Consider the following 22,388-nt stretch of genomic DNA (forward strand, 5'->3'; position numbering starts at 1 on the left):
AAAATGATGTTGCAAAAGTCAGAGTACAGTATTTTCAATTTTTGTCAGTTTTTCCATTAAGTATAAGGAAAACCTGCAAAGCGGTATGCAATTCAATAAGTTAACGTAACATTACTCACCAGGTTTCTTTCGACTTTATGAAGCAAAATTTGTTAATTCTATAGGGGGATGCCAAACTTTTGTCTATAGCTGTACAGTACAGTGTAACCAGCAGGTGGACATCTTTATACAACAAGTGTTGAGGGATTAACGTTCATAGTTCTATGGTTATTTCACTTCCATTTGTGAAATGCCTACATTACTCCATGCATTGGTGTGTCCTCATTTAGATCAGATGTTTCAATTCTACGTTACTATACAACGAAAGAGACTTTTCACCGTTCCAGGGCTTGGATGAAAAATTAGACGCACCTGCACGTAAAGCAGAGTAAGTGAAGCATGTGTGATACTGATAAAAATGAATAATCGTATTGAAAACAGGAAATAGTTTGGATGCCCACGTCTTACGTCTGCTGTTTTGCTGGGGTTGTTTTCTCTCATGTGTAGTTTTTTGGAAGTGTTTTTTTTCCAGACAGTGGTTTCCTCGTTAGCTGTAAATCATTCAGGATGCAGTGACTGCTTGAGTGCTGTATCGCTGTCATACAGCAATAGCAGGCTTTTGAGCATCCTGAGCTCTATAAACATGTAGTACCACAGCCTGGTGGGCTGTCGTTTGGTGCGTCCGTCTGACAAGCTGGGCACAATTTAGCAGCATCGGCCAAAACAAAAACATGTTTCAGCTGCATAGATATCCTTTTTTGATGTTTAAACTCCTTTAGAGAGGTCAAAACACTGAGTTTCTCAACGCTTTGTTATATTGTTGTTTCTGCTCATTGTTTGTCATGTCTGCTATCTATCACTATGGCTTCTGAAAAGACTCCTCAAACTGATTTTCTAAAGATATTGGTGTTGTACTAAGAACCCCATAGGTCAATCATAAAGAGCACAGATAAACTGGGAAGAAATGTTATATTAGGAACATGTAAATGGTATGAAATATTATTTTAATTGTCACATTTTACCCACCTTTGACATGTTATGACAGCTCCCCTTCCCCAAATCCTCAGTGTCCACCACACCTCTTTAGCAAAATCTTTGGTAGCTACCTACCAAAATTCACATCGTTTATTTATTTTTTGTTTTTCTTATGGCATATCCTGCAACTTCTCAGCTCAAGTTAATTAAAACACCCAGTAGATGAGGGCTGGCCAAAGCTGGCCCTTCCCCTGCTGGTCTTTGTTCCAGCTCTGTTCTAAACCAATCAAACCTCCATCCAGACCCTGGAGTAATTGTCTATATAATGTTACCTGTTTAACCTGGAGTGGAATGACTGTCCGGGCCTGTGATTGATTGGACACCGCTGCAGTAGATGGTGTGCTGTCTTGCTAAGCAGCCATTCTTAGGGTCTTATTCTGGTCTTCCCAAACCTGGTTTTCAGGACCCCAGTGTCTTCTGGTTTTAATCCCAACTGAGCTCTCAGTGACTTAACTAAACCCTTACTCAAACTAACAATTTGCTTAATTAGACCTTTTTAATTGTTCTCAGCTCCTAAAAAGTTGCAGATTTCAAGTGACTTATAACATTTTACAGTTAACTCGACATCTCCAATGGTTTAAGAGCTGAGAACAATTAAAAAGGTCTAATTAAGCAAATTATTGGTTCAACTAAAGGTTTAATTAAGTAACTGAGAGTTGGAAGTAAATCCAGAAGGCAGTGGGTTTGGGAAGCCCTGGTCTCATTGTTGCGGTCCTGTGTTTGCAGCCGCCCCGGACTTGGTGCTGAACTCTCATGTAGTGGAGGCTACGACCTACATAGAGGACCGGCCCATGTTCATGCTGCAGTGTGCCCACGAGGAGAACTGTCTGTCCAGCACTGCCGCCAGCACGCCCGCAAACTCCTACCGACGCCTCCTGCGCTTCTCCTCCCAGATCCACAACACCGGCCTGTCCGACTTCCGACCCAAGGCTGGGCGCCACTCCTGGGTCTGGCACGACTGTCACAGGTGAGCCCGGCAGGGGGAACAGAACCGCCATCCAGACCTTGACGTAGTTAATCACACAATATTATCTGTTAAACCTGGACTGGACACCCCTGGGTTAAGCTGTACACTACGGACATGTGTCACAGACCCGCATTAGCACTGGGTAGGTGCTTTAGGTAAAGAAGTCCCAAGTTAGTGCTAGGAGCCTGTATGAAACCGTAACTGTGATCATGCAGAGCAGGGATGGCCAACCCTGGTCCTGGAGAGCTGCAGGGTCTTCTGGTTTTCATTACACCAGAGTTTTCAATTACTTAATTCAACCAATTATTTTTTTAATTGGTCAACACTAACATTTTTTTTTTCCATGTCTTTAGCTATTGGTGATTTAAAGATAGCCAGAAAACCTGCAGCATTGTGGCTCTCCAAGACCTGGGTTGGCCACCTCTGACGTAGAGTAATGTTTCTACAGCAGTGTGTGAACTGTGCAATACAAATCATGCAACTAGTTCTCCACCATCTCCTGTTGAGACCTGGTCAAGGCTGAGGCAAAGCAAACTGTTTAAACTCTTTTAAAGTTAAGAAGATTCTTCAGCACCTGTTTCATGTTGCATCAAGAGGTGCAAGCAGTTATACAGCGTCAAGATTCAGATGTGTCTGGAAGGGGCAAGCTTGTTTGCAAATGGGACATCATAGACAAGGGTACCGTGTGTCTTAAGAATTTGCAAACCAACAAATGCAGTCAATTGTGATACAATGTCTAATGCCGCAAATGAAAGCACTGAGCAACTTAAAGCATATTTTGATGATACGGTTTTCTCCGCAGTACAGTAAAGAGGTTGAGCATCAGTTTGCGGTGGTACAATAACAACAACTAGGGCTATGCAGCAAGCAACTCCCTCTTGCATCCCTCTAATCATATGGACAATTTAAAATATATACCATCTGTCGGTAATTTCGGTATATGCTTATGGATGGTCATATCCTCCTAGATTTTAAATTACAGCTCATAGCTATCAGATGGGGAGTTGGCTTTTGAAATCTCTGCTCTAACTATAGCAACCTCTTGAACTATTGCAACGAGCAACAAGACGATTTCACAGTCGTTTGAACCTAATTTTGTAATCCTGGGCGCGCCGTATGATTGGAGTTGTTAACTGTAGTTCGTTTTTTTCATGTTCGTGAGCGGCGACGTGTTTGTTTGTGTGGTGGGTTGTTATGGTTAGAGTCAGATTCCTTCTGTTTCAAATCCTAACTGAAGTTAACTTAAACAAGTTTGGAGCAGTCACTGAACTGTAGCCAACAACGTGTTGTAACTGCAGTTAAAGACCTTAAAGAGAAAGTCAAAATCAGAATGTTCCACGTGCCCATCTGTCTGTCTGTCTGTCTGTCTGTTTATTTATCTATCTATCAATCTATCACTAGCTAGTTTGTATTCCTATATCCTGCCTCTTATTTTCTGACATTTCTTAAAGTCTTCCTTAAACATGTGTTAAATATTATATGTGGCATGTATATATATATATATATATATATATATATATATATATATATATATATATATATATATATATATATATTTGCATCCTGAGCCATTCGAAAAAAAGGCATAATACCACAGTAGTATCTCAGAGAAACTGGAGAAACGGATAATGACACAGAATGTCTGTACAGCACTGAAACACTACGTTAAAAAAACAACAACTGTACTGCTGAACCTCGTCTTCTTTAATATTAGCATCACAGGGGTATCCATGTATTATAAAAAAATAATAGATATCCTCTTCAGTGAGTTACAGGAAAACAATTCCATCTCTGGTTTCTGTGGCAGTTTATAAACTTGACCTTCAGTCTCGTAATTTATGACGTCACAGAAACCCTAGCTGGAATTATTTTCCTGTAACTCATTGAAGCCCATCTCTTTATATAGGTGTGTGTGTGTGTGTGCGTGTGCGTGTGCGTGTGCGTGTGCGCGTGCGTGTGCGTGTGCGCGTGCGCTACCTCTACAGGGGATACAGTGTATTTAAAATGTAAATAATACAGATTCAGTTTAATCAGATGTACGATTCCACATGCCTTGTGAACTAGCTTTCCTCTGTCTTACCGTTTTAATCTCCCAATGTTTCGGATAATATGCAGTGTTAGATATCTCTCCACCATTCCTAAATTGAACGAGATTTCAAATCGCTTTGGGAATATCTGTTTGAGATTTATTTGTAGTGCGATAGGCCATGCAGTTGTGAGGTAGTCAGTCCAGATTTCTTGTGCGGTCCTCCTTTGATGATTGTGTTTATGTGTTTTGAGGGGAGTGGGCTGGTGTGAAGTGAGATTTTGTGATACATTCTTATCTTCAGAGCTGGAAAGGAATTCCAAAGATTGTTCTAAAGCCTTTCCAAGCTTATGATGTTCAGAAACGAGTTCCTTGTGGCACAGTCTGTTCTGCACAGTATATAAAAAGCTCTTTCCTCACCGTTTTCAAGTCTGTTACTCGTACTGAGGACTGAAGTGCCCAAGTGGCTCGCCTGGTGTGCAGGGTGAGTCAGGCGGGAGCAGGTTTGAGCTGTTGTGGGGGAATGCTAGTGAGGAAACATAATTGGACACTCTTAAATTTGTAAACGCTGCCATATTATTAAAAGCCAACAGTGAAAGCCCAGCAAGAAGAGCTAATAATAGTTATATTTCAGACTACCGTAATGCTGTGCATATTTCCCTTACCGTGTCATTACAACTTAGGAAACTTAACTGTTATTCCACTTCATTTTTTTGCACATGCCTTATTTATTGAAACTATGTTTGGTGGAGATTCATACTTATCCAGTAAAAAAGTAAAGCCTGACTTCCATAAATCAACATTTAAAACATAATGTAAACATGAGAGAGAGAGAGAGAGAGAGAGAGAGAGAGAGAGAGAGAGAGAGAGAGAGAGAGAGAGAGAGAGAGAGAGAGAGAGAGAGAGAGAGAGAGAGAGAGAGAGAGAGAGAGAGAGAGAGAGAGAGAGAGAGAGAGAGAGAGAGAGAGAGAGAGAGAGAGAGAGAGAGAGAGAGAGAGAGAGAGAGAGAGAGAGAGAGAGAGAGAGGCTGAAGAACTCTTTAAGGTCAGACCAGCCAAACCAATATTATGTTTTTTTTATTTTCAAAAACTTTTTTTTATGTGCCAGCATATTTTTAATGAAAGGCACATTTGTGCTAAATAATCCAATGTGAGACGTAAACATTCCATTCCTAGGTTATGAGATGGCGCTGGCTGGTGCCTGAGACGGCCCGTTGGCATGGAGATGCACCTGCTCCCTAGGGTGTTGACCCCCCAGGTCACAGGTCAGCAGCCGGCTGGAGCAGTTGTTCAGTAGGTCCAGTTTAGTAGCTGGTTGACCCTGAGTCATGACTCCGAAGACCCCAAAAGGAAAGCTCCGGTTTCAGATCCCACCAAACCTTCTTAAGGGATTGTAGCCGACCAAAATAATTCCATAGATTTTTGCATGCCGTCCACATCCATTCACTGTAGAGATCTGAAACGTGTCTTTTTCTTTTTTTTTTTTTTTTTTATTTATTTATTTTTTTTTTTTATAAATTTAGTCGTCGCCAATTATTTTTACCCCGGTTTTCACCCCAATTTAGCATGCCCAATTATTATCTGTATCCCCGGCTCACCGCTCGCAACCCCCCCGCCGACTCAGGAAACGGAGTCTGAAACACGCGTCCTCCGAAACGTGCTCCTTCCAAGCCGTCATTTTTCGCACTGCAGATCCACAGCAATGCTACCAGACCTATAGTGCCGGAGGACAACACAGATCTGGCGGCTCCGCTGCAGAGCCACAGGCGCCCTATCGGCCACAGGGGTCGCTGATGCGCGGTGAGCCGTGGATTCCCCTGCCGACCTAAGCCCTCCCTACCCGGGCAGCGCTCAGCCAATTGTGCGCCGCCCCCTAGGAACTCTCGGTCACGGTCAGCTGTGACATAGCCTGGATTCGAACCAGCGATCTCCAGGCTATAGGGCACATCCTGCGAGGAGCGCCTTTACTGGATGCGCCATTCGGGAGCCCCTCTGAAACGTGTCTCATTAAGGACAGTGGGAAGAAGTAGAATGTGTTCTGTCGAGATCACAAGATAAATGATCTGAGGATCTCAATGTTTCAAAGTATCTTGACACAACACTTTTTTTTTTCTTCCCCGATGTCCTCGGTGAGCCACCATCCATACCTGTTTTAGCAAACATTTTAAAACATGATATCTGGTTCTACATTTGCAAGCCGGGCTTTCAGCCTTGAACTTTCTTGGCAATTTCATCTGGAGAGTCCCCACCCCTTTCAACAACTTCTTTCCTGTCAGTAACCAACCAGCTGCTTTGTCTAATGACTGGCATTGTTTGCAGCCAGTGAGATGCTTTAACCCCAACGACACTGCTGAATAGCAGTTTTGGAATCGATCATGACTTTAAGGTTCAAGATGTTGGTTACAAAGGAAGTTATCTGCGGGTTTGAAAAATACCTTCAAGATTATGAAAGTCTGGCGCGTGAGTCATATGCTATCATGGTGTAATTTAATTTGAATCCTTCCCATTAATGCTGGCTATCCGTTGTTAAACACATGTGACACAGTGGTCTTTGATTTCCAGATGCTCCAGCTGGTAACTGTCAAGCTCCTTTTAATTATGATTATTTTCCTCTAACCCCGAACTTCTCTAGACCTTATATACTGCATAACACTGAATTGGTTCTCAGTGAAGTGGCCGCTCTGTCTAAGAGTTGTTTGTCTCATTTCCAGACACTACCACAGCATGGAAGTTTTCACACACTACGACCTCCTGAACCTCAACGGATCCAAGGTGGCCGAGGGACACAAAGCCAGTTTCTGTCTGGAGGACACGGAATGTGATGAAGGTGAGTGCATTCCATGCAGTCTACAGCGGAGTGCCTGTGATGTACAGAGAAACCTCTATTGAGGCCAGCCAAGGGACCACAAAATGTGGCCTTAACAGCAAGCCTCATACGGAAGGGACATTAGAATTTGCAACAATGAATACCATTTTGACTGATTAATCGGTAAACGTTTTGGCTAATGCCTTCGAAGCCAACCTATTATCATTCTTCTATGAAACTTTATATACGTCATGCAGCACTGCACCTTCTCATGCTGTCTCCATACTAAACAGGCGTCTGTGGTTTTTTTTGTAGGCATCTCTAAAAGGTACGAATGCGCCAATTTTGGCGAACAAGGAATCACAGTGGGCTGCTGGGATGTGTACCGTCATGACATTGACTGTCAGTGGATTGACATTACGGATCTCAAACCGGGAGATTACATCTTCCAGGTATGCAATACGCTGATCCTATGAGTAAGATCTGGAGGATGAAACGGTGGCAGATATAAACACCACCACTCTTTAACTACAGCTATGGCCAAAGGTTTTGCATCACCCTATTGAAATTTCTTCTTCATAAAGTCAAATGGAGCCTGCTGAAATATGTTACGTTAACATATTGAATTACATACTGCTTTGTAGTTTTCCATATAAACAAAAAACAGACACCAAACAGATTTTTTTTCCGAAATCTAACATGAAATACTGTATAGCTTCCGGTAGACTTTTGTGATATCATTTTGTAGTTTCTTTGATTACATGATGTTAAATAAAATATCTAAATTATGTTCATATAGGTTTTTATTTTTATTTTTTATGTCTCAATCCTAAAATTCTTGGTGATGCAAAACCTTTGGCCATAGCTGAATTAATTCAGCTGGAGTTTATGTACTTAACATTACTACATACAATTAAGAAAAATAGTGAAAAATCATGTCATTTTAACACAGCACTACTTACATCCATCACTGTTTAAATGATAGATAATCCTCTTCTACCGTACAAAGGTAGCAGCTAGTTCCTGATAGATTGAAACATGCAATCCATTACAAACTCAATCATACCTTCTGAGATCAATCAACAAGAAACGAAACCAAGCAGACTGCTGTCACCTTGAGAAACGTTTCACTTCTTATAGTTTTATATTGGATACTGCAGGACACAGAAACAGGGAATTGTGTCAGATATTTACTTCCTGCTGGATCCTAAAAAGGTATATGCTTGTTGAACAGTAAACTGCACTATGGACTGTCAGATTGACGAGAAGTTTGGAGGCAACTTTCTATAGTTCATGTCAGCATTCAGTTTTCTTCAAACAGCATGATCAGCTTTGAGCAGTTTTAAAAAGTTCCTTTAAGTTTCTAAGAATATCAGGCAAGAAAATAAGCCCTGTATAGTTTATCATGGATCATGGATCAGATTACTTTGTCTACAGTTATTATGTTGTTCAATTATGGTAAATGTGTTTAAAGAAACATAATATAAATAAATATATAACCCTGAAACTAGGGAAATTGGAAGCGTTTATTTTCTCCAGTGCAGCATTCATCAAAAGAAAATGTTTATTTGAATTGATCTAATGTAAATACATGTATATTGGACTGATCAATACAGAATTCAGTTCCAGTAAGGTACTTTTAATGTTAGTTTAGTATTTCAGTAAATACTTTAAAATCTACTAGATTATCTTTCAATCCCCTGCGGCATGTAATAAAAAGTTGGGGTTATTTTGGGAGTCAAAGAGCGGTGTGTTTATGAATGGTTTAAAGTCTTCACGCACTCTATGTGGCGACACCCAAAAAAATAAACAAGTTCCCATGTTAATAAAAAAAAAACACAGCGTGCAATCTTTCACTGTCAAACACTAAATAAGGTCAGGCTTTGGTTTCAAATGTTGCTCAGTTGCACCACCTACTGAGCAAAACTGTCATTGTATTTTTCAGTCCATTTTAGCTCTGCATAGATAAGTGTAGATTAGGAAAACTGCTTTTAAGAGCAATAAGAAGCACACCAATGACTGTTTAATAGGTCTGGGAGTCACATTGTAGTTCTGTTAAATTATTTTCTTTTAGAATTTTGCCCCAATGTTAGTAACCTAATAAACAAAATATTCAAAGTGTTCTGTGCAACAATAATCAGTACATATTTTATTGTGCTTGTTAAAGTGTGCATTTAAGGGGTATTTGCAATATAATCCAGAAAATTTTGTTCTTTTTGATTTTCAACTTTTCAGACTGTTATAAACCCAAACTATGAAGTAGCAGAGTCTGATTACTCGAACAACGTGATGAAATGCCGGTGTCGATATGATGGACACAGAGTCTGGATGTACAACTGTCATACAGGTAATCTTTCTTTTAAATACATTTTAAAAAAATGAATGAAACAAACAGGTAAGCAGAGAGGAGTAGCATTGGGAATGTATTTATACACAAAAATCCCATCTCAACAGATGAAACACAACCAATATAAAAACAACACACCCTACGCTTTTGAGTTCAGTATCCATTAAGAGTGTTCTACACAAGGCTGAACAATTCTACTTAAAATTACCATAATATAAATGGAGACAATAAAAACAATACAGAATATAGTGCATACAACCCAGCCAGATGTTATCAGGGGTTCGATGAACCTACACCATCTCGTTTCACATGGTATTTAAAACACACAAGTATTAAAAACATGTCCTGTTTCTTATTGAGGATCCTGTTTTATCCCTGGTAATCTGCAGTGGAGCCAGGAAAGTGGCAAATGTGCCAAATATTTTTCACATGGAGATGCTTTTTTGATGCATTTAGCCCAAATCTTTATTTAATCAAAGTCTACCCGGATCAGAAATACTGTTTTGCAGTGACGTCTACAAACCATGTGCTATTTTGAAACAGCCCAGCGTAGTTAAAGACTACCCGAAATAATTACACAGCTGTCTGTAGCTAGTTTGTAAATTGCGCTAATTGAAATGATTACATCTACAATACAAGTATGGTAGATTTTTTTTATTTTTTTTATAAAAGTAAAACGATTTGTTAAAACCTAAGCCATGTATTTTATTCAGCTGGCAATAAATAAATTGTTTCTCCATTCATTAAAAGCTAGGACTATTGATGGCATTACTGTAATCATTATTTTGTAGCAAAAACACATTTATGTTTGTTACCTAGATGGCTAGAATAATACTGGAGACAGTCAGTGACATACTGTAAGAACTGCACAGTAAGAAACAGGTTAGGCTTGAACTCGCATGTAGATAACATTATTCTTGCATGCTGTTCTCACTAATCTATTCACCGATAGAATTCTTTTGCAATATGTGTTGTAATCAATACACCCTCCCTAATAACCTGTTAAACTTTTTGTTGAATCCAATCATGTTACTGCCTACTTACACAGTGCATTTGATGCTACAGTAGTTGTCACTGGTTGTATTCACAGTATTTAGGTTAACAGTTTGTCCTGAGTCCATGGTCCACTGCACACACACACACACACAAAAACGGATCTACCGCATGTTCAACTTCTTCGTTTGCAAGACGCTTTGGTAAATGTATTATTAGTTGAAAAGACTTTGATTTTACTGTCTTCATTAATTTGTTGAAACAGCTAGTATAAGACAGTACAGACCAAATTTCTCTTTAAATTATTATTTTTCTTTTGAGAAACAAATGGTGCACAGGTTTTGCAAAACGGCTAATAAATGTGTCCCTAAATTCTTCACCATAGGTATCAGTACTTTAAATAGAGATGCAAACTTGTAGATGCATCATCCCTTTGTTGATGCTTGTAGAATACCCTGTAAATCAAGGGTATGAATAAATAACAAACTAGTTACAATAGTAATGACTGCATTTTAAAAAGCACCCCTTCAATACGCCTCACTCAAACAATCTGAAACCAGACTTGGGCATGGATTTTGCAGCCTTTTGCTCCACTTTGGTTTCACTTGATGGATTTCTTCATGCAGTTTTAAAGAAACGTTATTTATTGCGCCCACTCCTGGCAACTGGTGTTGGTATGTCCAAAGTAAAAACGACATACGTGAACTTGAAATGGTCTATTTCACGCGTGCCAGTGGTGTCTCCTCTTGCATTTGCTTCCCTGGTTCTTTACTGCAGGTTTCTATGTCCTGAAAAAGAAAGATCTGTATTAAAACAAGGAACTACACGTTAACAGTACCAGATTGCATCAGAGGTTTAATGTACAAGCAACTTTCACATTTTACATTATGACTAAAGGTCCCAGAAATGTTGTTTTAGGTTACTTTTGCTTAGAAAACTGAACAGAATTTCAGCAGCTGTCTTAAACAATAACCAGACCCCAACAGCAAATTAAAACATACTACAACCCTAACTGCACAATACTACCTTAAATGACGTAAGGAAAAGGAAACGTACTCCCCATATCTATTAATATGCATGTTTCTCGAAGTTGCTTTCCAAGTTCAATAAAAGTATTCTAAACATCTGTTTCATATCTGCGATTGCCCAATTAACCCGTTTCCAGCTGTTTAACAAATGTTTTATGATATCTTTTATAGGGGGCTCCTTTAGCGCTGAACAAGAGAGTACGTTCCCCGGACTCGAAACCAACCAGCTTTCACACAGGTAAATAAAGAGGGACCAAGACGCTGCCTGAACGCGACGTACACAGGAGGCTCAAGCAAATCAACCCAACCACTAAAGAAAAAGAAAGTCATTTTATTTTTAAATCCCTTTTTTTAATGTTTTAAATGTTTGGTTTTTTTTTTAAATCAGTGCTGGACAGTTTCTCCATTTGGCTAGTTCAAGGTGCTCATTCCCTGTATTACATTAATAAAACATGTCCCAGCTGGGCTTGCATTGCCAGGTTAGGTGTCTGGATTAATGGAATGACCTAATCCTAGAAGTACAGTACAATTTGCACAGACTGCCCGAATATAGGGTGAAAAAATAATGAGAAAACAAACAGGCAACAAGGGATCGCATCTGAAGTATTAAATATAACGTGGGCATTATGCTTTACATTGTAATTCAATTTTTCAGTCACGTTTACATATGAGTTTAAAACTTTACAGCAGGTTGTACTGAATTTAATGGAAAGCAGTGGGGATCGACAGGCACTTTTTAATGCAAGCCCTGTTTTTGTTTGTGAAATCTGGATGATGTTTTATTTTTTATTTTTTTTAAACCACTGGGGTTTTTCCTTTCGATTTTTAAAGCATTAAAGCCAGTTCATGCTTGATAACCCAAGCAGTAAAAACATAGTTGCGCTGAGTTTTTCCTTACAAAATGTAATTTAGGAAAGTGGAAAATGATATGTCCAGTGCCTTGATAAGTCATACGATTTAGTACCAACAGGTAGTTGGTGCTATACTGGAATTCAATGTTCCTATCCAATGTAAAGTAGCACTCCAATAAGAAGCTGTGTATTGCACGCCAAAATTAAGTATTTCTTGCACTGGCAGTTAAACTAGTTGAAATAATTGGGACTTAAAGGCGATGGCTTCTTTTATGTTTCACATTGGGGTGATTCGTACTTGCCTACTTCTTTCATCTATATCTCTGAGCCGTGATATCAAGTCAGATCTACAATGTGCAAGGTATGTGTTGTACACACTGTAGCAACTCAGCCAGACTGCCACATGTATATCTCTATGCACAGAGAGGTAGTATTGGGCAGCATGAACATACAGCATGTGATATGTTGGGAGTGACAAGTTTACTACCCATTAAAAGGTCAACCACTGATTTACATTTGAATATCACCGAACGTGCCTCACAGAACCTGTAGTGTCAGCGATGAAACCTTTAACAGTAGATAAAAAGTCCCACTGACTGAAAATAGCAACCGTGTGCCACTAGACGGCAGCACAGATACCTGGCTACAACACTGCCCCAATCCAGCTACACCCCAGAAACAGCAGTCACCCAAACTATTCTCTGCAGTGTGCCTTTCCTCGCCGTGTCTCTCTTCTGGACTTCAAGATTAAACCGAAGGTCTACCTTCATTTAAGTCTTACCTACACCTATCCCTTTTTTCAATTTGTATTATTTTTTTTTACAATCTTTCTTGTATATCTGTTTTATTTTTTTTCCTAGTCTTGATTTAAATATCTAATCTGTTATTATAACAAGCATTTATACGTAACTTATTGTTGTAAAAGTCAGGGATTTATAGCTGTTTTGTCATTGTATTTTTTTTTTTTTTGGTTACATTTTTAAAAGCAGCAACTGGTATGCGTGTTGACAGATTTCTTTTGTTTGCTTATTTTGTAAATGTTTAAATGGTGCTCAATGTGATCCTCTGTTTTATGAGGACAAATGGTTATGTATGCACATACTTGAATGAAATCAATATTGTGCTTTTTCCCCTCCATAATAATAAAGGTATGATTTATGAAGCAGTATTTGCTTATTGCCCTTTATTTGTTTTTTTTTCATTTGGCTACACTGTAATATAAATCTCATGGAATCAAAAGACAAGTCTTCATTTTAAAAGGCGAGTTATATATTCATTAAAAAAAATAGAAAATAAGTTTAAGTCGACACTACTAAATTCAATTTCTTTGACACAAGGGGAGTTACATTAGACCCAGGTAGTTCCAACTGCCCTATAATCCAAACCATGCTACAATACCGAAATGCATGCAGTATAAAAACTTTAATATCGTACTTATGCATACAACACTTATGTTTTATTTCAAGGGTTACACAAACGATTTTTCATGACATATATGTATAAAAAAAAATCCTAAAACACAAAAAAACTAGCTGATTGGAATGGTACAGATTGTGATCAGTACTCCAAACTTATCTCAACAAGGTCCGGTCCCAACCGATTAGCAAGAGACTACTGCATAGCGTTTGGGAAATTCACACTCTTTTCTCGGTATACGTGGCAACGGACAAAATCGAAGGTACCGGAGGAGACCTGGAATATCTATTAAAACCCAGACGATAAATCCAATGGTTTGGTAACAAATACACACACACACACATGTGGGGGCTCTCTGCTTACTCTTGAAGTCTCAGAACATCTGTCTTCGGTTGCCTCTTTTCTGCAAGCCCAGCGCTCTGGTTACCATTCTTTTTGCCACCACTGTATCCGTGCGCGGCCTCAGCTTCACTGGCTGCATGAACTCTGGAACAACAAACACCTTTTAGGAGAACAGCCCTGCCTAACAATGCAAATCCATAGAAGCCCACCTTTTAATTCTCACAGCTTAAGCGTTAAGAACAGCTTGTTGTTAACCATTTGAGAAAGCCACTGAAAACGTAATCCTCGCTGGAGACTGGGCATGATTACTCCGATTTGAGGCAGCGTCCCTCGTTGACAACGAATTACCGCTGAAATGGGTTTCTTTTTTTTGGGTCTTTAAAATTATGGGTGATCATAGAAAAAAAATAACATAATTTTACAACATGCGCAGGCTAATTCACTAGCCAGAGCTGTGAGGTTCATGAAATGGGAAGCAATATGTGGGACTAGTGGTGAGCATATATCTCTTTCTTAGCTGCACACCCATTTTTAACTGTTTAACAGACAACTGCAGTTCTGGTTAAAATTAGTTATCAATACTAACGAAGCTGAGAAGGCAGGAGAACCTGGTATGGTCGGCGTCTTTTTAATGCAATTAATGTAACGCTAGGCTACCAGACCGGAGCTTGAAATTGATGGGTACCTGGTTCCATATTCTCTACCGAACACAGATCTAGCACAATGTCGCCCATTTAATGGAGTTGGACTCATTCTTTATTGCTGGTGTGCAGCGACACGCTCAGAATGACAGTCAGACACCAACCTGCACGTCTTAATGCTTTTCCTTTGGATTGCTTGGTTGCTTTGGATAAACAGCGTGCCTTCAGCAGGGGGTGTTGTATGGTGAGAGCCTGCGATGCTAAACAACCACAACAAAGCACAACTAATGAAAGGTCAGCAACATTTTAACCAAATGAATATATTTTATATTTTTTATCATCGTACTGATCAAGGTTTAGATGCTAAATAACAAACGCTATGGTCCATTTTCCATTCATTAAATTCAACAAACTCTGGAAACTGGCCAATCCAGTGACTTGAATCCAGCCCAAATGTAAAACTAGGTAAAAGCTGTGTCATTATGGGTGTTGGGTATAATGTGAAAGAGTGGGGCTTTTTGCATCACGCAGGTCACTTTGGACTCAGAAGACAGTCAGAAACGAATGGCCAATACATCAGAAAATGATCAAGAAAGTCTGGAATTTGCCTCTGAAATATTAATGAAAAGTTGGAATATCTATCCCTACTACATGAAAGTTGATGTAAGTTCTCTCTCAGGTGCCACCATTATATTGACACCAATCCTTCACAAATTAAAAAAGCTAGGCATCTGGCAACAAGCCCAACATATTTCTGTCTTGTTGGTGCTATAAAGCAATAACAGCAATCCTTTACAAAACCAGTGGCCAAGCATTACTGTGTGATGTTTAGGATTTTCACATTGCCTAGATATATATATAAAGCAAAGACCAAAGCTTAAAAAAACATACCTGCTGTTTCACTTGAAAATACTCCCATGGCATGAGTGTTGTCCACCCACATAATTTTTAATCCTCCTTCACTGTATAAAAACAATCAAAAACAATGCGTCAGATTCCAATACAGTGACAAAGACAAGGTGAAGCACAACCGGAAATTAATGAAAGGCTGCTGGTTTAACTGGAGAGGCTGGGCACAAACCAGGACGCCTGCCGTGCAGACTGATTGGATCCGTTTAAACAAGCAGTTAAACAGCTGGATTCACAGACCCTGGTTAGCACTATATCTTGAACCAGCCACTGTTACTTTAGGTAAAGTAGTCAGAGATCAGCGCTAAATCAGGACCTGTTAAGCTTGCTGATCTAAGACTTTAAAGCAGAGATTTTCCTCCATCCTAATTGCATTAGTAACATCATCACTGGCAGGTTCATTCAAAACAGTAACAAGCATGTATTAATGGCCATCAGGGATGAATATAAGGCTCTGTGGCAGGATGGCTTGCAGTGGTGAGGTGTGGTGACGTCACGGACCAGGAAGTAACAGAACCACAACAATGGATGGGCGGGTGAAACTGAACGCAACGGCGTTCAGCTGATTTTATTAATAAACAAAACAAAAGATTTAAACAAAACAACAAAACAGAAACCAAAGGGCACGAGGGCCAAATTAATCTATCTCCCTGTACCTCCTCTCTGTACACCCCAACCCTGCAGCACGGACAGCTGCAGGTTCTTATACTCTGGCCGAGGGGTTAACTAGCTGTTAATTATCTTATTACCCCTCGGCCACAGTCTGCACGCATTTGGTAAGGATGCATGACTGGCAGCTAGTTAAATAATCAGTAGCTGATCAGTCATGCATCCTCACGGGGTTTTTAAATTATAAATATAAGAAACAATACCAAAAGACGCTGCGCTTTTATCCGCGCCGCAAACAAATACAAATAATAATAAATAGGGGCGAGATACTCCGCCACAGGCTCCCATTGCACAGTAGTTTTATCAACATCAGTTTTTGTTAGGCACACTCAGTGTATAAGGACTAAGATCAATGAGCCTCAGGCTTATCGAATTAAGCTCACAGTAAAACCATCAACAGCTCAAACTGCTGCTAGTGTGTATATGTATAAAATAATTGAATTCTAAATTGTATCTGTTTGTGTGATCCAGAATAACTAAATACTTGACAAGGAAAGAATGGGGAATAAAAGGTTTCGGACACTAATGTCAGATGCTTCCGCCCTGCAGTGCATGCTAGTAATACACACAGGGTCAGGATCACCTAAAGGGCTTTCAGCATTTTCAAACAATTCATGATAAATGTTAACCGACACGCACGGACAGTGGCTGCGGGGTGCGTTGGCTTCCAGCTATACCAAGACTAGCACACTCTCTGACCTGAAATCTGCAAACGCGTCCAGGATATCTTCGGTTTTCAATACTGCTGGAAAGTCATATATTTCAATAACGTGGCCAAATTCCGTTGGCTCAATCCTTGGGTTTCCATAGCAAGAGTAGTCACACTGGGCATGCTCAATGGAGACTTCGTCTGCTTCTTTCAGATAAGCTGTGATCTAAAATAGGAGATCAAATGAGCGAGGTCAGCTAATAGGGCAGTCACACATACACATGCATTCAGAACTTGCAGGTATCATTTGAAGACAAATAGTGTAGTACAGTGGATACTCTTGTGGTCTTCAGTCAATTGCAACAGACCAGTAAACAAATCTAAAATACTACTATGTATTGATCTGAAGAAGAAAGTCTACGGTAATATTTAAAAAAAAAAAAAAAAAATCTAATAAAAGAACCTCTTTAAGAAAATAGCCTTCGTAATCGTCCTCGCTGTCCTCTGCATGCTTCGAGGCTGTATCTGCTCTCCTGTCGTGGTCTTCCTGTTTATCATCTAAAGACATGGCAATGAAGTAATCAGCCGTCTGTCCGTACTTTTTCATCCAGCTGCTATTGCTGTGAGCGGGCACTGCGGTCTCCTGCTCGCTGACTGACTGGTCCGTGCTGTCCGACACCGTGTCTTGATTGGAGTCGCTGCTGTTCGGAAAGTCCTTGATCCACGTCGAAGATTCCCCGTCCGTTTCCGCGGACAGTCCCGACGTGAAGGAATCCTCGGAGGTGCTCGGGCTGTTCTCGGAGGTGTCGAACTGGGGCTTATCCATTTTGTTTCTGTCGTCCGCGATTCCGTCGCTTTCCTTCTCCACCTTCTGTCGCAGCGCCTTGGGAACGTAGATGGCTTTATCGGGCCGCTTGTTGGTCCAGCCCCTTGAGTTTCTTTTCTCTGGCGGCTTGCTGTTGCTGAAGCGTTGCATCTCCCTGGCCTCCCTGTGCTTGTGGTTTAAGTTGGTTTGTTCTTCAGTGTCATCTTCAGTGGGCAACCTATAAAATCAATAAACAACTTACTTATTTAAAACTTCAGTATTAGCCTTTCCAGATTTTCTTGCTAGTGCTAATTGTGATCTCGGGCTCAGACTAATTAAACGCTATGGAATCTGGAACAGCTCCAGCTGCTATGCAACGGGAGTCCTACATTATACCCTGAAATAATGAGCAGAGTTGAAAGGCAAAACTACAAAAGCCTGCATGCAATCTGGAAGCCTGTAAGATTGAGTAACAGAATTTGTAATCATTTAGAATACTAGTGAACATAAGACATAAATTAATTATTGTTTTGTTGGAGAGCCCTTGAAAAGAAACTTTTAAAGTGACACTAACGTTATTCGGCTAAGTTAACCCCCACATGGAAAAATTAAAATGGGCATTTTGGAAAACTTCAGGACCAAGTGGCCCATGAGTTAGACAGGTGGTCATGAATCCAAATGTGACCACAGGCCACCAGGGCGGCCAGCCAAAAGGTGCATGGGCCGCCACCAGGCAATTTTACTTTTGTTAACTTTTGTAAGATTTTCAAACATGTATTCTTCATGAATTAAAATATTTGCATATACAGGGGAAACAGTAAAAAAAGGTATCACAGATTGCACCACCCTCTACCTGAGTTCAGAGTGGCAGACCGCAGAGCGTCGACTCCATCCCTCCCCGACAGAAAAGGTGCTTAAAGATTCGTAGTTCTCTGCAGCTCTGTGTATCAGGTAGCGAAGACGGCTGGGGAGCGGAGGAAAAAGCAACACGCTGGAAAAGAAAACGGCATATGAGAGAGAGAGAGAGAGAGAGAGAGAGAGAGAGAGAGAGAGAGAGAGAGAGAGAGAGAGAGAGAGAGAGAGAGAGAGAAAGAAGGGACTGCCAGACACGCGCAGGCACTGCTAAACAACGCGTGTCCAAACGTCTTCTTATCAAAGTAAAAACTAGCTATGCTGTATAAATAATGTACGACAGGTTGTGACAATAAACTACATCAGAAAAATAAATACAAAAGCAGAGGCAATTATTAGCACAAAACAAACAAACAAAAAACTGTCCGTAGCAGTACTGTCTGTATTTTAGCTGCGGTCACTTCCTAAAACGTACATGATGTATTGCAAAAGTCACGCATATGCAGTAGACTTACAGTATAAAAAACATACAATACAGTTGCACAGCTATCAGTGTTTTAAAGGTAAATCAATTATAATACAGTTACTGCAGTAAGTAGTATGGATACATGCGAGGCGCCTTATCATTATTATCATCATTAGTCCTAATAAACAAGTCTTCATTTACCTTTTCTCGTCGTTTTCCTGTAGAAAGTTTTCCAAGTCCTCCACGATTTTGTGGACAAACTCATTTTCCTGCTTCGGAAGGTAAGTGCCGTCTAAACACGCAAACGCCAGGATGCCTAAATGAAATGTTAAATACGAATTATAAAAATAAAAAAGCAGAAACTGTTAAACTCTCGACAGACGGCGCAGCACGCTTGTCATGTTGCCGCCTGTATTATTTCTGTAGTTCTATACTGTATACAATCTATACAATGCTTTATCGCAAGGCAAATATAATCGTGTGCAATTCTAGAGTAGTATGCAAAAAAAGAGACTTGAGTAAAAATGGCAATAATATTATAATTAATAGGGTTCTGTACTCTTGACCGGAGGGTCGTGGGTTCAATCCCAGGTGGGGGACACTGCTGCTGTACCCTTGAGCAAGGTACTTTACCTAGATTGCTCCAGTAAAAACCCAGCTGTATAAATGGGTAATTGTATGTCAAAATAATGTGATATCTGTATAATGTGAAATAATGTATAATGTGATACCTTGTAACAATTGTAAGTCGCCCTGGATAAGGGCGTCTGCTAAGAAATAAATAATAATAATAATAATAATAATAATAATAACAAATGTTAAGAAATAAATAAGAAATAAATAAATAAATAATAAGAAATAAATAATAATTATTATTATTTAATAAGACATTTCAGTATTGAGAAGAAGCGGCTTTGACTCAAACCTGGTCTTTACCGATGGTGAGTTGGTCGGTACTTTAGTACAGATTTTAGTATTACTACTGTAATTTAGTGTAGTACGTTGGTTAAGGATGGTTGGTCGGTATTTTATGCAATGTTTGTCAAACATAGATTTTAATAAACCATTTTAAACGAATTGGTCTGAGTTATTTTTGTTGTAATGTAACGCAAAAAAGATGACGGTGTTTTATTGTTAGTCCAAATCCTATTGGATAGAAGCAGACGACCAAAGCTCCCACAACAGCCCTGCCCCGGTGTGACTGATTCTGTAAGGTTACCAAGTCCCCGAAAATATATGTTTTTATAAGTTCAAAACTGCAGCAGTGTACTCAGCAAGTTGACAGCACAACAATTTGTTCTACAAGCTTATAGATTACTTGTTTAATAATTCTGATTATGTGTTTAATAAGTAATATTCTATACTGTACCATCAGCCAAGTTAGCTTTTTAAGCGAGTCCCTATTGTGATATATATATATATATATATATATATATATATATATATATATATATATATATATATATATATATATATTGCACATAATGTTACATTTTTAAATTATGATTGTGTTATTATTTACTTATTTCAACTGCTTCTGAGTTTAACTGAAGGAAGAAAAGAAAAAAAAGTCAACTTAGTAACCCCAATTCCCTATTCCTCCGATTAAAGAAACGGCCAACTCAGTGGCTAGACATACTGGACCTGAAAATGTGTAGCTAGACATACTGGACCTGAAAATGTGTAATCAAACGACTGGCTTTGTGTGAAACGCAATTCGAGGTACATTTTAAGACAACCTCGCTTATGGTGTTTTCAGATCCTCGTCCTCCATACAGCGAAGTTACAGTAAATGTTTAGGTATTTAAACAGCTTAGTCTTACTCCATATCGATATAATTTGATTTAAAGCCCCATTGACCGTTGCTGATAAAGTACCGGTCACGATAAAGCTTTCACTTTCCATAGCAAAACATATTTTATTAACCACGAATCTCCACGACTCTCTCAGCACAGAACTGTGTAGTATCACAGTCTGTAAACCCAGAGACACCTCGCTCGGTTTAAGTATCTCGAACGACATATCTGTATCAAATTAAAGCCGTTTGTAATCATGGCAATATGAAGTAGATTGGAATTACCTCCTGTCACTGTGTGTTTTCCTAAACGACTAAAACGTGTGCTCGTCTTCTTTTCGCTTCCCGACTGTCATGTCAACACAACCAGCTGGTTCAAATCTACCATCAAGTAGATACATTGGCCCGAGTTATCGCTGGAGTGTCTCGTTCTGCTCTTGTGCTGCAGTGGCTCCACCTACAGGGCTGGAGGAAAAACTTCAGCCAGCCGTGCAGGGTGATAATTAGAGTCAACTTGCTTGTTATTAACCCGCTGGGTTTGGCTCATTTATATTTGAAAGATTCCCCTTATAGAAACATATGCCACAGCACTGCACACACACGTTGCAAAAAATAACAAATACACGAAATACACTGAGCTTTCAGTAATCAAAATGCAATAAATAGTTATACAGTATGATACTGGAATATAGTATTATTATAAACAAACCACATCCATAAAAAAAAAAAAAAAGTTTATCATGGCAAATTTGCAGTGTAATTTCAGTTTACCCACAGAATTGAAATCAGTCTTACAAAAGCATGACAACTATAGTCTTGTACCTTCATAGGTTTTTTGAAACCTACGCTAGGAAACTGGATTTTAAAACCTTAACTACACCTAACATGTTAACACGCCAATGGCATAATCGTGACACCAGGTGGCGCTGTTGGTTCATTTTAAACCAAGTTTGTTTCCTTGCAAAATATAAAGACATGCCGGAGGGCCAGTTTAATTGCTTCCCTCTGAAAACACCAATAGAGTTTGTCAGCCGTCATATCCAATCACTGAAGTAAATGCAGCTTTACATTTTTGTGACGTGTGTTGTACATCTATTTTCTATTTGTTTGGAGATACTCGGTATGCACACCTCAATGTACGAGAACAGTGTTTACATCTGTATTGATTTCTATCTTGGGGAATTTTAATCGGAGCACTGATTTGTTTGCATGAGCTGTAAAAAGCAATCAGACGAAAACATTTCAAACATGTAAAAACAGCCAAGTCACCCTCATTGTTGGAAACTATGTATCGTGGTCAATTCTTGGCCCATTTTGTAGGGGTATACCTTTACAGCTGCACATAAGTACATTCAATTGACTAACGTTTCAACTAGAAGTCTCTTTCAATTGAAAACACTTCCAGTCAAAACAATGTTGTTACATTTGTAACATTTATTTTAGTATTTCTAAATTGAGCACTAATTCGTTGTTTTTGTAGCATTAGATTTTATTGTGTGCGTTGACAATATCCTCTGCAGCCGTCATCTTCCACCGGTAAACAGTGGCTTCTCACCGCATTTAAACCTATACGTATTTCTTACGGTCTTTAAAAGCGTTGTCTTAATTTCGCAGTGGCAGTTGCCGTGTAAGCAACACTCAACGGCAGAATTCTGTAATACTACTGAAAGAAAGGTTTCGATACAAGTCTGAACATTTAAATAGTCAGGTTCGGTAACCTATTGAACAGATTTATAGTTAGGCTGCAGTATAA

At 39.4% G+C, this 22,388-nt stretch overlaps 2 protein-coding genes across 2 annotated transcripts in view; one reads left to right on the top strand and one right to left on the bottom strand.

Annotated features, from left to right (window-relative positions):
• LOC117397837 (lysyl oxidase homolog 2B-like) overlaps positions 1–13,256 on the top strand; it is a 57,485-nt gene extending 44,229 nt beyond the window's left edge. Inside the window, exons 10-14 of the mRNA XM_059013507.1 lie at positions 1,801–2,041; positions 6,778–6,893; positions 7,188–7,324; positions 9,108–9,219; positions 11,412–13,256. Of these exons, the coding sequence (XP_058869490.1) occupies positions 1,801–2,041; positions 6,778–6,893; positions 7,188–7,324; positions 9,108–9,219; positions 11,412–11,482 (677 nt within the window). The 3' untranslated portion in view covers positions 11,483–13,256. The remainder of the gene's footprint in view (positions 1–1,800; positions 2,042–6,777; positions 6,894–7,187; positions 7,325–9,107; positions 9,220–11,411) is intronic.
• LOC117397763 (R3H and coiled-coil domain-containing protein 1) lies at positions 9,279–20,987 on the bottom strand (the record flags this gene model as incomplete). The annotated part of the gene is made up of 9 exons (XM_059013575.1): positions 9,279–11,000; positions 13,871–13,993; positions 14,655–14,750; positions 15,382–15,452; positions 16,768–16,943; positions 17,181–17,760; positions 18,376–18,513; positions 19,042–19,156; positions 20,921–20,987. Coding segments are annotated over 8 exons (1,356 nt in total), but the record flags the coding sequence as incomplete, so codon positions are not given.
• Positions 20,988–22,388: the final 1,401 nt, after the last annotated feature.

This window comes from Acipenser ruthenus, chromosome 46, assembly GCF_902713425.1.
Source record: "Acipenser ruthenus chromosome 46, fAciRut3.2 maternal haplotype, whole genome shotgun sequence".
Taxonomy (NCBI): Eukaryota; Metazoa; Chordata; class Actinopteri; order Acipenseriformes; family Acipenseridae; genus Acipenser; species Acipenser ruthenus.